Source organism: Erpetoichthys calabaricus, chromosome 17 (assembly GCF_900747795.2).
Source record: "Erpetoichthys calabaricus chromosome 17, fErpCal1.3, whole genome shotgun sequence".
Classification (NCBI taxonomy): domain Eukaryota; kingdom Metazoa; phylum Chordata; class Cladistia; order Polypteriformes; family Polypteridae; genus Erpetoichthys; species Erpetoichthys calabaricus.
Window position 1 is genome coordinate 62,831,766 of NC_041410.2, and position 13,627 is coordinate 62,845,392.

The window sequence follows — 13,627 nt, forward strand, 5'->3', positions numbered from 1 at the left end:
AAAGCAATCTTGCCTCAAATCAATGGCAACCTTTTGTAGGTCTATGAACTTAATTTAAACTTTAGGTTTACACGGTGCTTTGTTTCCGACGTGCTGCCTTCTACGTGCTGTTAGCTAAGACCCGGCACTTAAAAGTTTCTCGCTACAGCAATTTGTAATCTGTTACAAAGTCATCCAAAGTCTCGTTTATACCTCGTGTCTTCTCATTAAACTTGTATGTCGCGAATATGGTATTGCAAATGGCAGCGGGAGCGTTTCTCATTAAACTTGTATCTCGCGAATATGGTATTGCAAACGGCAGCGGTAGCGTTTCTATAAACTTAATTTAAACTTACGTTTTACACCGTGCTTTGTTTCCGCAGTATCAAAGTGATCACTTGTGCTGCATTCAGTCAGCGCTCTTTGGGGCTCTTCCTTGTTTTCAGTTCACGTGATTACGTAGGAAGCGTGATGACGCGATATGTGACTCCACCTCCTCCATTACAGTATATGGACAAAAAAGAGGTTCCAGTTATGACCATTACGCTTTGAATTTCGAAATGAAACCTGCCTAACTTTTGTAAGTAAGCTGTAAGGAATTAGCCTGCCAAATTTCAGCCTTCCACCTACATTGGGAAGTTGGAGAATTAGTGATGAGTCAGTCAGTCAGTGAGGGCTTTGCCTTTTATTAGTATAGATATATATGGTATGTCCATACCCCCCCCCAAACCCCCCCCCATTATAACTACAACTGCCACTTCACAGCTCCATCTACATGGCATGTCGCTGCTTTTTCCTCTCTATGTAACCTTCTTCCCTTTTCATGTGATTCCACCCTATTGCTCTGTGGTGCTGTACATCTGTATTTCTTACATCTTAAGAGACATTTATTTACATACCCCAGCACTCCGCAAAAAGACCATTGAGCGGCTGCAACTCTGTCTTCAAGCCCCTGTCAGCGGTTATTTTTTCTGTTGTGGAGGTCGGGGGAGAGTTACTTTACCCTAAATCTTAATATATTGAAGTATCAGGTAGCTATTGATCTATATATACCATTCTGTAAACCATGTTGTGAAATTTCAGCTTTTAACTTGTGTTTTTTGTTGTTGAGTGATTAAGTGAATGAGACAGTCCACTTTACAGTATTACTAATTTGGACAATACTTTTTGTTAGCATGTGATGTTTTCTGATTTCTGATAATAATGGTTTGAGCAAATTATAATGTAAAAGTATAAGGTTAGCTAAATGTTTTTTAAAAGGGGGGGGGGGTGATGCGCCTTTTAAATATATTAATATATTTAAATATTCTATAATGCACTCAAATGAAATGTATTTTTTGTGATTTTGATGGAGTTGTAAAATTGTCTGATGGGTTGGTCAGAGAATGCTGCCATTCCATTTCATTCTGAATAGCTATTCCAAGTAATTTGGTTGGTAACTCTAATTTTACTCTATTTGAAAAAAGCACTAAAGCAAAAAAAAAAAAAAAGTTGCCCTGGTTTTTTTATGTGAAAATATTCACCATAGTTGTAATCGGTATCCCTAAATTCTGCCAGGCTACAGTCTTTCCCAAGTTAAGAATTAACCTTATTGGTTTATATTATTTTCAAAAGTTTTATTGCTTAGGCTTTTGTTTTTTGTTTTTTTTTTTCTCCAAAAGTCCGTCTTTTATGTCTTTTTGAAAATTTTTTATAAATATAGATAATTGTTTCTTTTTGCATTTGTGTTTCATTTTAGTATCTGGGGTTTGGGACACCATCAAACCTTGGGAAAGGAAGGAGGGCAGCAGCAGCTGCTGATCTTGCTAATATAAGTGGAGAAGGTGATACAGTTCAGGAGATTGAAGAGAAAGACCGGTTGCTACGCCATGTTGAAGCTCGGGACCTGATTGAGTTTGGCATGATTCCTGAATTTGTGGGACGCTTGCCAGTTGTTGTTCCTTTGCACAGCCTGGATGAGGAGACACTGGTTAGAATTCTAACTGAACCCCGGAATGCTATAATTCCACAATATCAAGCATTGTTCAGCATGGATAAGGTAGTTTTTTTTATTATTGGTATATTGTAAATTTGTGTGTTGTTTGATAATTTTTTTCATGCCCTTATTAACATTTCCTTTTGGCAAATTGGCTAGTAGCAGAAGCCTCAGAGATATCTTGACCACAAATTTTTACTGCTGAAAAATTTACATGTTGGTTTTTTTCCAAGCATGAGGTAAATAGCAGACTGTGACTTGTAGTTACTTTGACTTCCTTCATGTTTTGCAAAACCGAATTGTCTTGTGACTTAACCTGGTTAAATTGACCCTAGTATAAGTGAACAACTTTGGGTATATGAATGATCTTGTTCTGCGATAGACTCACACACTATACAGAATTGATTTCTGCCTTACATCCAGTCCTGCCAGCTGTGACTCCCCATAAACATGCATTGAGTTAGGTAGGCTCAAAGAGTGGATTAATGTTTGTAGTTTTGAAAGTAATTTTGAATAAGTTGATTTGCATGTAACTGAGAATCAAAATAAGCAATGTAATTGATATGCACTTATTGTTTACATTATGTAAACCTGTCTTTTACCTGTTGGTACCCTCTTTTGCATCCTGAATTTTTCAAGCTTCCTTAGGGGTTTTTGGCCTTTGCTGACTCAACAGCATCATGCAGTTTTTGGCCACTCATCCATGCTACAAAGCTCTTATTTTACCGCACCCTAAAGATGCTGTGTTAGATTGAGATTTGTAGACTGTGCAGACCATTTATGTATTCTGTACCCACTCTCATATTCATGGATGTAGTTTCAGATGATACAAGTTTTGTGATGTTGAGTTGTTATGGTAATGTCCATTTGAACATGGGTCGATAGTGGCTAAATAGGGATGCATGTAGCCAGCAACAAATTTTCAGGTACACGGTGGCATTCAAGTGACCCTTAATTGTCTGCAAAGAGGCCTCTGAAGTATGTTTAGAAAATGCCCAACAAACGTTTACACTACCATAACAAACTTATACTGTTGACACAAGGCAGGATTGGTTCCATGGATGCATTCTAGTCTTGCCACATTCTGGCTCTACCATCAGCTGAAATCAAGACATGGCTTACCATTTTTCATTCAGACCACTTACTTTCCTTGAGAACAATATTGCAATATGGAAAGAATGCACTTTTTAACTCAAATGGGCATAACCTCTTATCATGTGCATTTCTTTGTGAATACTAATGAAAGATGACAAAACAGTAGCAAGTTTCTTTGAAATTCTTCTGTGGCCAAGACCATACTTTCTCATCTTATGCCGTGGTTATTTAGTTATCAGTCCCTAGGTAAAATGGACTCCGCTAAAATGTAAAACTGCAGTTGAATAGTATTTGAAAAAAGGATGGATTCAACTAAAAACCATGGTTGTTTTTTTAAATCCCCAACTTCTATCTGAATGCAAATGTCACATTATGTCTTCCAAGCTTATTTTTATTGAAGTTTGTAAAGGAATTTTCATCCCTTTAGAGGCAGCTAAAAAAATCAAAGCTAATTAAATGTACCTTACATCTACAAATTTTAACATCCCTATGTTCAAGTTTAGTTTCATATTTTGTATACATCAATTCTTTTTCAGCAACTTAAAAAATGTTGAACTAATCCTTATATTGTCTGCATAGCACATCATGGGATGCCTCAGGCTGACAACCCAGTGGTTTTTAACGCTGTAAGGATTATCTTTGTAAGTAGGCTAATACAACACAATAGTCTTAAATTGTCATGGTTTTGTGTCTTGATCACAGTTATGTGAGATTTGGAAAGTGCATTAATGTATGATTTGTCTGCTTGTTCTGAACCTCAGAGAAGTTAAACACCATCTAATAATGTATATTGAAGGGTTGTCTGTGAAAAATTGGAATGTTATCTACATGCAGTAATACATCACTGTATCAGGAAGAGGGTCTTATTATTCCGTTGCGTATAGAAAATTTTGCTTCTGCTTTTATTAATAGGTAACTTTCATCACACATGTACTACAGCACAAAATGGATACAATTTGAAATATGATTCCTGTCAATCATTTGCAATAAAAACTGTGTATTATATGTGTAGTGCCCATTTGCTGAAGGTCTATTTTCCTTCATCAGAGTTAACGGTTCTGTGATATACACCTTGCTACAAAATGTGGTAAAAGTTTGGATAAGCTTATGTGTACTTACCCCAAAGACGTAACACTAGAATCCTTGAACCCTATGAAAAACGTATAATGCTGGACCACCTTAAATTCCTCTATTTTCCCTCTGTTGTAAAATTGATATATTTGAAAGTACAGACTAATAAATATGATTGACTCCAGCATATCTCATGAACTTTAAATTCAGGTAACAGGCAAATTTCGTCCACAGCTTGTATCTCTAAAGTAACTTTTCTTTTTCCTCTAAGCAGGGCAGTGTTCACAATAAATGAGTATATGAATCTATCTAAAGAACTGTAGTTGTTGAAACAAATGTAGGAACTTTGAGGTGGAGGGGGATCTATTTTGACAGCATTAATTATTATTATTATTATTATTATTATTATTGTCATCATTATCCTTATTTTTTTTAAACCTATGACAGGTATATATTGAAACAATGAGAAATATCTTGCTTATTAATATGTGCCAGAGGAAAGATAAAATTTCAGTTAGTCTTGAAAATATTGTGTAATTGTTACAAGTTTAGACCATACAGTGAAAGTGTACTTTTGCTCGAGTTTTATTTTTATTTATAAAAGAGGATATCTTTTATAAATTCATAGGTTAGAAGTTTTGAAATTCTCCTCTAATTTTCCTAAATGTCCAGAAAGTTATGCAAATGAATAGTACATACAGTCAAACACTCACTGAGTGTTTTTTTAGGCATTTGTTTCCTTTTTTTGCATCCACAGAGAACCGTATAACAAAATGACAAAATTAACAAAAATGATAGTAATAACCCTGGATGAGAATAGTGAAAGCTTTTATTTGCTTCAGATGATTAGTTAGTCCTTTTTAATGCAAGTGGATATTTTGAAAATGCAATTTTTAGGATATTGTTTTAGAGAGATATTAAAGACTTGCACAATGCGTTTTGATACTGGTTTATTACTCAAAGCTACCTGTAATGGTTATAACTGTTTAACCAGTCAGGCGTTCATCTTGGTGAGGTTTTTCAGTATATAAGAATTTTATTTCTGAAAATGCTAATAATCTGATGTGCTTACAAATTGATCAGTAAGTGCTTTGATGTCCACTCTGTTAACACTAGAAGCACCACAATTAACCTCAATTGGCAGTGTGTTTATAAATCTTTAATCATGTCATCAGTGTGCATGCCATTCTCCTGTTCTTTCTCGACTCTCCATAAATAGCTACACTGCAAATGCCCATATACTTATCACTGTTTAATTTTTTTTTGGATAACATGATTAATTGGTTGTTGCCCAGACGTGAATTTCTGTCTCTCTCCTCCGGCTTGATGACATTTTCTATATCCTTTTCATCCTGTAAAGTCCCATCTAGCTGGTATTACTGAGGTGACTGTATGTTGCTGTCTAAATAATCACAGAAAAATATCACATCTCTTGCATTGTTTCAATATGAATAGTAAAAAAAATAATAAATCTGAAAACTGTTGGTGCTACGGTCATTTCAGTTGCCTAGTATATAAACTCACTTGAAATTACATTGCAATGTTTTTCATGGAACTTGTAAGTGTACAATGACGAGCTGTTTGAGCTGTGGGATAGCTGTTGATGTACGGTAAATAACAAGGATATGCTTCATATGCTGAGAAGATGTCATGCTATCACCAAGAACAACAAAGGGAAAAATGATGAGTGACAATTTTTTTTACATTGCTTTCCCTGGCGTACTAGCTTATGGTGTTGAAATTATTATATTCTTAAAACCATATTTATTTTGATGCATAGAGATTTCAATATTACCAGTTGGCTTAACATTTCTAACTGGAACGGACTTTGACTGTATTTTGGAGCTTGTATTCTTTTTATAAACATGGAGCATATAAGAATAATTATTTCATTTGTGATTATAGTGCGAACTCTCTGTAACTGAAGATGCCTTAAGAGCCATAGCCAGACTGGCATTAGAAAGAAAAACTGGTGCTCGTGGTTTAAGGTCAATTATGGTAAGTCATTTCATCTTGTTGTTTTTGTTGTTGTTGGTTTTTTTTTTAAAGTTAATATTTGGATATGTATTAAAATAAAAAGCTTGGTATGCTGTACACCAAAGTCTTTCACTCCTGCTATGGAATTTGTGTTTTACTTCCGGTTTGTTTTTATTTTTGGTAATGTATACATGTAGCTGTGTTTTCCCAAAATTACCAAAGTTCAGCAGCTCTAGTATGCAAAATAGGATTCTGGCAAAAGCTTAAGGCATTGAAATGATTCCTCAGACAAAAAAAATTAAAAGTACAACAGTTCACACAAAAATAGAGAAAAGACTGCAAGAAAAGAAAAGTTTTATTTAAGGCTTATATCTTGTTTGTTTCTTTTAAGTTCTCTCATACAACTGAACCATTTATAAACATTCATTAAACTGTATGCCTATTCCATTTTCATGCTGTAAATGGGTCTTTCAGTCCCTGCTACCATTGGGACCTATTCTAAAAAACTACTGACTCAGTTAACACACTGTATCTTAGTTATAGCAAGGTTCTATCTCTTATTAACTTACAGGGGTCAAAGGCTATGCCATTGTCTATGGCAATGACAGAAATTTAAAATTAAGCAAACACTAATATGAGTTTACCTTAAAGCATTAACTTTCTAAGATTGGCTTCTGTCTTTTCCTGCCCCTAATTGTTTATGCAGAAGCAGAGACAATTACTATGTTTTTCTTCAATAAGAGCACTAGCTTTACTTTTACATTAACTGTTGCTTTTAAATCATTAGCAATAACACTGCAAACAAACATTTAAACATTTCCTATTTCAAATGTTGGCTGTTTGTTGAAGCAAGCACAGTTTATTCATAGGTCTGTCCACTATGCTGGTTTTGGTCTGCACACTTAATCTTCTGACTGCACCTTTGGCTGCAGAGACTCGACCCATTACCCAGGAATTGCAGGGTGCAGCATCATCTACAATTAAAACAACGTCCCCTGGTTCAGAATTTCTTCTGGGTGCTAGCCATTTTTGACATTCTTGAAGTATTGGCAAATACTCTTTAGACCATTTTTTCCAGAACAAATCGGCCATGTATACTGGTCATTTTTTGAAAAGAGTCCAGGAGGCATGTTGGGTTGTGTCTTCAATAACAGCAAGTGATTGGGTGTGAGTGCCTCTAAATCTGAGTGCCTCCAAATCATTTGCGTTGTTTGATGTCTTTGTGAGGGGTCTGTTATTAATGATTGATTCAGCTTCACACATCACTGTTTGGAGACTTTCGTTGTTGAGTGTTTGTTGAGTACTGAGTTTAGAATCGTTCTTATGCTTCTGATTTGTCTCTCCCATACTCCACCTTGATGAGAGGCTGATGGTGGATTGAAAATTCATTTGATTTCTTACTTCATCAAAGTGTTGCTGATTTTTTTCTTCAAAATTTTTAATTGCTTCTCATAGCTCTCTTTCTGCTCCAACACAGTTTGTTCTGCAAATGAATCGACATATGGCATGGATGCAAGAATCAGTGTCTAAGTTGTGTGCAATATCTATGTGCACAGCTCTGAGTGTTAGACAAGTGAAAATTATTCCGCACCTCTTGACCAGACTTCATCATCTTCTGACTTGAAAGGGACCAAAATAATCAACTCCAACATTGGAGAAAGGTGGTTGATCTGGTACTAGGCACTTTTCTGGCAAATCTGCCAGTTTTTGCTCACCTCCTTTCACATGGTATCTTCTGCATGTTGTGCACTTTGAAATGATTTTTCTGATAGCTGAATTTGCTTGAGGTATCCAGTATTTCTGTCATAACTTTGCGAGCACATAGTTGCGCCCACAATGTCTGCTTTCTTTATGAATGGGCTGCAATACAAGAGAAACAATATGTGAATGATTATTAAGAATTGCAGGATGTTTAGCTTCTTCTGGCATTGCAGCTTTGTTGAGTCTTCCTCTGACTCTCAGTATTCCATCTTGTATGAAAGGGTCAAGTTTAAAGATTTGACTGTTCTCTTTCACACAAGCGTTTTTCTTTAAAGTCTTGACTGAGGCGGATAAGTTCTGATTAAGCTTTTGCAAAGTCTTCTGGAGAAATCAGCCTTGTTTTAAAGTCAGTTTTTACTTTTTCATGTGCTCTGTGATGTGTTTTTTATTCTTCTGGATTACCTTTAGATTGACTGACTTCTAGTTTAAATGTTTTTCTTTCATTTTTTTTAATTGCAGCAGTATGTCTTTAAACTTGAGGAGCCAAGCCACTTCTTTCTTCAAGCGTAGCCAATCTGAAAAGTTGGAAATTAGTTTGTTGATGGGTTCAGTCGCCTCCTCTATTGTCATGTTGACTGCATATGTTTAAACTTCTGGATCATCTTCAAAGAGTGAATAGATCAGTTGATTTGGAATTTTTGGCATCTCACATTCAGGCTTCAATAAGAAGCTTGGACCTTGTGACCATGTGGTGCTTTTGAGAAAACTTTCTATGCTTAGCCCTCTGGATACTTGAAAGCAGGATTAAGGGCAGATGTGACATACCTCCACTGTGAAGGTTATGAGTGATATTCTGTTGGCAACAAAGGTCTTTCATCTAGTGCTTTCATTTGAAACATATTTTAGCACTGTGGTGTTGTCAGTCCAAAATGTAGATTCTTGTAGAGGCATTTGAAGCTCACCTTCTAGCATTTTGTCCATTTTGACTGCCACAACGTCTGCTGTCAGCTCCAAACTAAGAATCGTGACCTGTTTCAATGGTGCAACTCTTGACTTGCCCATAAGGAATGAGCAATGCTTTTTGCCTTCTTCGTTGGATATGGTACTGTCACATACCTTGTCTTAATCAACCTCACTGGCATCTGCAAAATGATGCATTTGTGCTGACTTTATGGTTCCAAACTGTGCCGGTGTGATGCATCTGTCAACATTGTAGTTTGCTAGCAGCTGTAAGTCATCCATCCATTTTTTACATTTCTGAATGTGTTTGACTTCTTCTTCTTCATCCCACCAACATTTTACTTTGCACAAGTCCCTTAGAATAAGCTTTGGCTGGTAGTATGATGGGTGCTAGAAAGCCAAGGGGGTCATAAACTAAGCTAACAACAGAATTCCACGCCTTGTAGCACAGGCATGTCAAACACGCGGCCCCCGGGCGGCATGTGGCCCACAACAGAAATCTGTGCGGCCCGCATGACCAATCCTAGTTAGCACTAAACTTGTACAAAATGATTACTATCGTTTGTGATTGAATCATTCTGCATCTTCAGCGTTACTTATTGACTTTTCTTACTTCTGCCTTCTGACAAAAGCGCGTTTCCCCACGGCATTACGGTACCAGAAACGTCATCTGCTAGTATAGCCACGAGCCTTGTCCAAAGTTAATGAGCCGCCACGTCACAACTGAAGTGCTAGGCTGCAGCAGGGGTAGCCTTAGGCATGTGCAAACTGTGCACCTGCACAGGGCAGCTATGCCAATATATATTGAATATAAAACAGAAAGAGAAAATAACGACACAGCTGCCGGCAATGTGGCCGATAAACATTGTGCTTCTTGTTAATTAGTACGCTGTATTTACTAATGTCGCTCGAGTCGAAGCAGTAAGCTATATGTAGTATTATAACGTTCTGCCGTAATGAGAATATCATGGACTGCCACTTAGTTTTCAAGTTTCGGACACACGCGTATAGAAGCATGTCATGAGCACGAGGCGGCAATGCAGTGTCCGCAATGGACGTGGCCATCCGCCGTGCATAAGATACCATATTGACATTGGCCGGAGAAGGGGCCTTCGATTCTTTCTCTGCCCAGGGCCGCCACGAGCCTAGAACTGCCCCTGGCAGGCTACACTACTGGCTGGGCTGCCGAGACTGGCCACTGGGCAGAACTGACCATCACGAGTAGTAATAGTTCGCATATTTTCACATTTTTTTTGCTCTACTTTTATGTCATTTTGTGCTAGTATTGTAACGAACAGTTAGTGCAGACTACAGCTGAAGATCTGAAGTGGACGTGAGAAGTTGGCAAGTTGTTTATTAATACATTTTTGTGATTTTGAGTTTGTAAAATTAGTGTACGTCAGGGGGCTTTTTGCATATCGGCTTATTTTACAATATGAACTTTGAAGTAAACTTAGTAAAGTAAAATTTGATTTCTGGAGGATTTGTTTTCCAACTTGAATTACTGGGCAATGAATTCAGTGAGCGTTTTCATAATTTCAGTTCACACGAACAGGACTTTGCGCTGTTTACGTCACCATACTCTTACAACGTTGAGAATGTGCCTGAGAATATCCAAATGGAATTGATTGAAGTGCAGTCAGATTCTATTCTGAAGGCAAAATACAACAAAGTTGGTGTGCCAGGCTTGTATGCTTACCTGCCACCCTCGTATGTGCAGATCCGTAAGTTGACATCGAGAGTACTGTCTATGTTCGGAAGCATTTACCTTTATGAGCAATTGTTTTCATTAATGAAAGCTACCAAAACCCTCATCGCTCAAGATTTACCGTCGAGCACCTTTCATCCCTCATAAAAGTTGCAGCTGCACAAGATTTCAAGCCTGATATTGATGAACTGGCTACTAAGAAGAGATGCTAAGTGTCGGGACAAAAGAAATAGATCTCAGACTGTAAGACTCCTATATAAGCAATGAATATAATGAATATAATATAATAATATAAGGACCTAGCTAAGAGACTAAGACTCTAATTGTATGCTGTTGTACAGAGATTGTATGGAAATAAATTGCTTTTCTTTAAACTTTAAAGTTTGTGTTACATTTTTTAAAGTTTTCAGTATGTTACAGTGCAGCCTGCTGACGCACATGTGGCAGTCGAAGCGGCCCACCAATGGTAGTGAGTTTGACATGCCTGTTGTAGCAGGCTTGTTTTGTAACCTTTATCTGAAATTTGAAACTGTCCTTTTCTGTGCACCACTGGACATCCAGGCAGACTGTGGCTCAAGGCTAAGTCCTTTTGTTCAAGAGCTCTGTCTTCTTCAGGAATAGACAATAAAACTGCTCTTTTGTTACTCACCCCCTTGGTCAAATGAAATCTACCTCTGAGGCATAGAGCTTGAAGGTCCTTTGCCAGCCTTATTGCTTGTTCTTCTGTTGCCACTGACTTTAAGCAGTCATCTACATAGAAGTTATTGAGTACGGTGTTAACGGCTTCCTCAGGAAATATATCTCTGGCATCTTCAGCTGTTCTACGCCAAGTAAGAAGCACAACTGGGTAAAGAAGTGGCACCAAAAAGATGTACTTCGATAAACTTCAGGCCACCACAAAAAGCGTAAAAGATCAGTGTCTTTATCTGGGATATTATCTTTGTAGAACATTGATTTAATCTCAACCTTAATGCTACTGGCTCCTTTCTGAATCTTGTAAGGAAGCCAATGAGAGTATTAGATAAGTCAGGGCCTTTTAACACTAGAATTACCAGAGCCTACAAAAAAACTCATAAACCTGGCCCACCTTAAATCTCTTCGCACCTCTCCGTCAGCTTCTTTTGTCTTGTAAATGTTTCGGTAAGCCCATGCAGCAAGCAGCCTGCTATACAAGCACCCCCACCCCCCACTGCCGCAGAACAGTTCTCCCAGTTCAAGCCTTGATTATCTGGGAGTGAGCTACCTAGAATTGTATAGAGTAAATAATTTCATGTGTGTTCTGTGTCCACAACAATCTATGTAAACACATTGTTAAAATAGAAACGTTTTTCATGTTTTAGTAATAAATGACAAAATGTAGACATGAACTGTATAATATGTGAAGCCTGATGGCCAAATATCAAATAAACACTTTCACTAAAGGTACAAGTACAATACGACAGCTTCCGTAGTGCAGCGGTAAAAACTGCTGACTTATAATCCGGAGGTCGTGACTTCGAAACCAGCTTCTCCACAAATTTACTGTTTGATTAGTGAGCTTCTCTTATTGTTAATATTATATAGTAAAAACATACGTTTGATTTGTGTCTGTAACAGCCGGTGTAAATTTATAGTACTTGTAAAAGTTTGTGTTTTTTTTTGTAACTTTTATTCTCTCAGTCACAATCACGATGCAACACCCACCCCCACCACCCCCCCCAGATCTGACGCTGTTAGTTTTTATCTGAAACTGGGAATAACTGTAGATGTGAGTGGTGTTTTGAGACAATGGAACTGGAAATTCTCCGATCGGGATGGATAAAAGCTGACACACAAACGCTGGTGAATCTACCTTATTCATATCTCATTGTCACTTGAATTAGATGTTATAGATTGCATTGAGTAAGTAAAGCTGGAAAAATATTGGTTTGTGTGTTTTCATTGAAGGCTGTGAAGCAAAAAAAAATGGGAATATTTCAAAGGGGGTGATTCTTTTCTATACCCACTGTTTGTTTTTATTGTATAATATTAACAATAAGAGCAGCTCAGTACTCAAAATTTTATATTTTCATGGGAGCTGGTTTCGAAGTCACGACCTCTGGATTTTAACTCCGCAGTTCTTACCGCTGCACCATGGAAGCTGTCGTATTGCACTTGTACCTTTTGTGAAAGTGTTTATTTGATATTTGGCCATCATTATACAGTTCATGCCTACATTTTGACATTTATTACTAAAACATGAAAAACGTTTCTGTTTTAACGATGTGTTTACATAGATTGTTGTAGACACAGAACACACATCAAATTATTTCCTCTCTACAAATCTAGGTAGCTCACTCTCAGATAATCAAGGCTTGAACTGGGAGAACTTCTTGCCCCTTTTGCGGTGGTGGGGGGTATGGTATAGCAGGCTGCTTGTGCTTATCGACACATTTACAAGACAAAAGACACTAATGGAGAGTTGCGAAGGGATTTAAGTTGGGCCGGGTTTACAAGTTTTTTTGTAGGCTCTGGTAATTCTAGTGTTAACAGTTGTTCATTAAGTGAAGTCCCCGGTAGGTAACTGGGCAATCAAAGACCATTCTAGTCTTATTCTTCTTTGGATGATGCACACCGTGGTGTGGAATGTACCACACCCTGCCTTAATTATAATTCATGCTTTCTTTGGGTACCTTGACAGCCTAATCCTTGTCGTTAATGTCTTTCATGATCTTCAAGGAAACCTGAATTTTTGATCAGCTTTCTTTTGAGTCCAGTAGCTCGTTTGTTCAGCAATACGATTGTTCGTCATTTTAAGTGTTTCATCCTATAATGGCAGCTTTTAAGTAATAGTGGCCACCTACCAGTCTTTCAGATTCTGATACTATACGCATGAACTTGATGTCCTCTTGCAACATTTCTTCTTTCTCTTCACAGCTGCGCTCTGGAAAATCTGTGTTATACTGTTGCAGCAACATATGCTTAATTTCTGATATTGACACACGATTGATTGAATGTTTGGGCAGTTTACCACTTTGACTTATGAGGTCATCCTTCTCTTTGTATGGCCTACCGACCACCCATCCAAGTGCAGTCTTCACAGCATGAGGTCCATCTCCTTGGCTAGGTATGCTTCACAACTACTTGAAGATTTCTGGGTTATTGATTCCAATTAAAAGATCAACTTCAGAGTCAATACAGGA

The 13,627-nt window shown here is 37.5% G+C and overlaps 1 protein-coding gene across 4 annotated transcripts in view; it reads left to right on the plus strand.

The window, feature by feature from the left end:
• The window catches only part of clpxa (caseinolytic mitochondrial matrix peptidase chaperone subunit Xa), a 291,827-nt gene that overhangs the window by 230,008 nt on the left and 48,192 nt on the right, over positions 1-13,627 (plus strand). For all 4 annotated transcript variants that reach the window (XM_051920219.1, XM_051920220.1, XM_051920221.1 and 1 more), the window contains 2 exons: positions 1,718-2,017; positions 6,026-6,118. In XM_051920219.1, the coding sequence (XP_051776179.1) occupies positions 1,718-2,017; positions 6,026-6,118 (393 nt within the window). The remainder of the gene's footprint in view (positions 1-1,717; positions 2,018-6,025; positions 6,119-13,627) is intronic.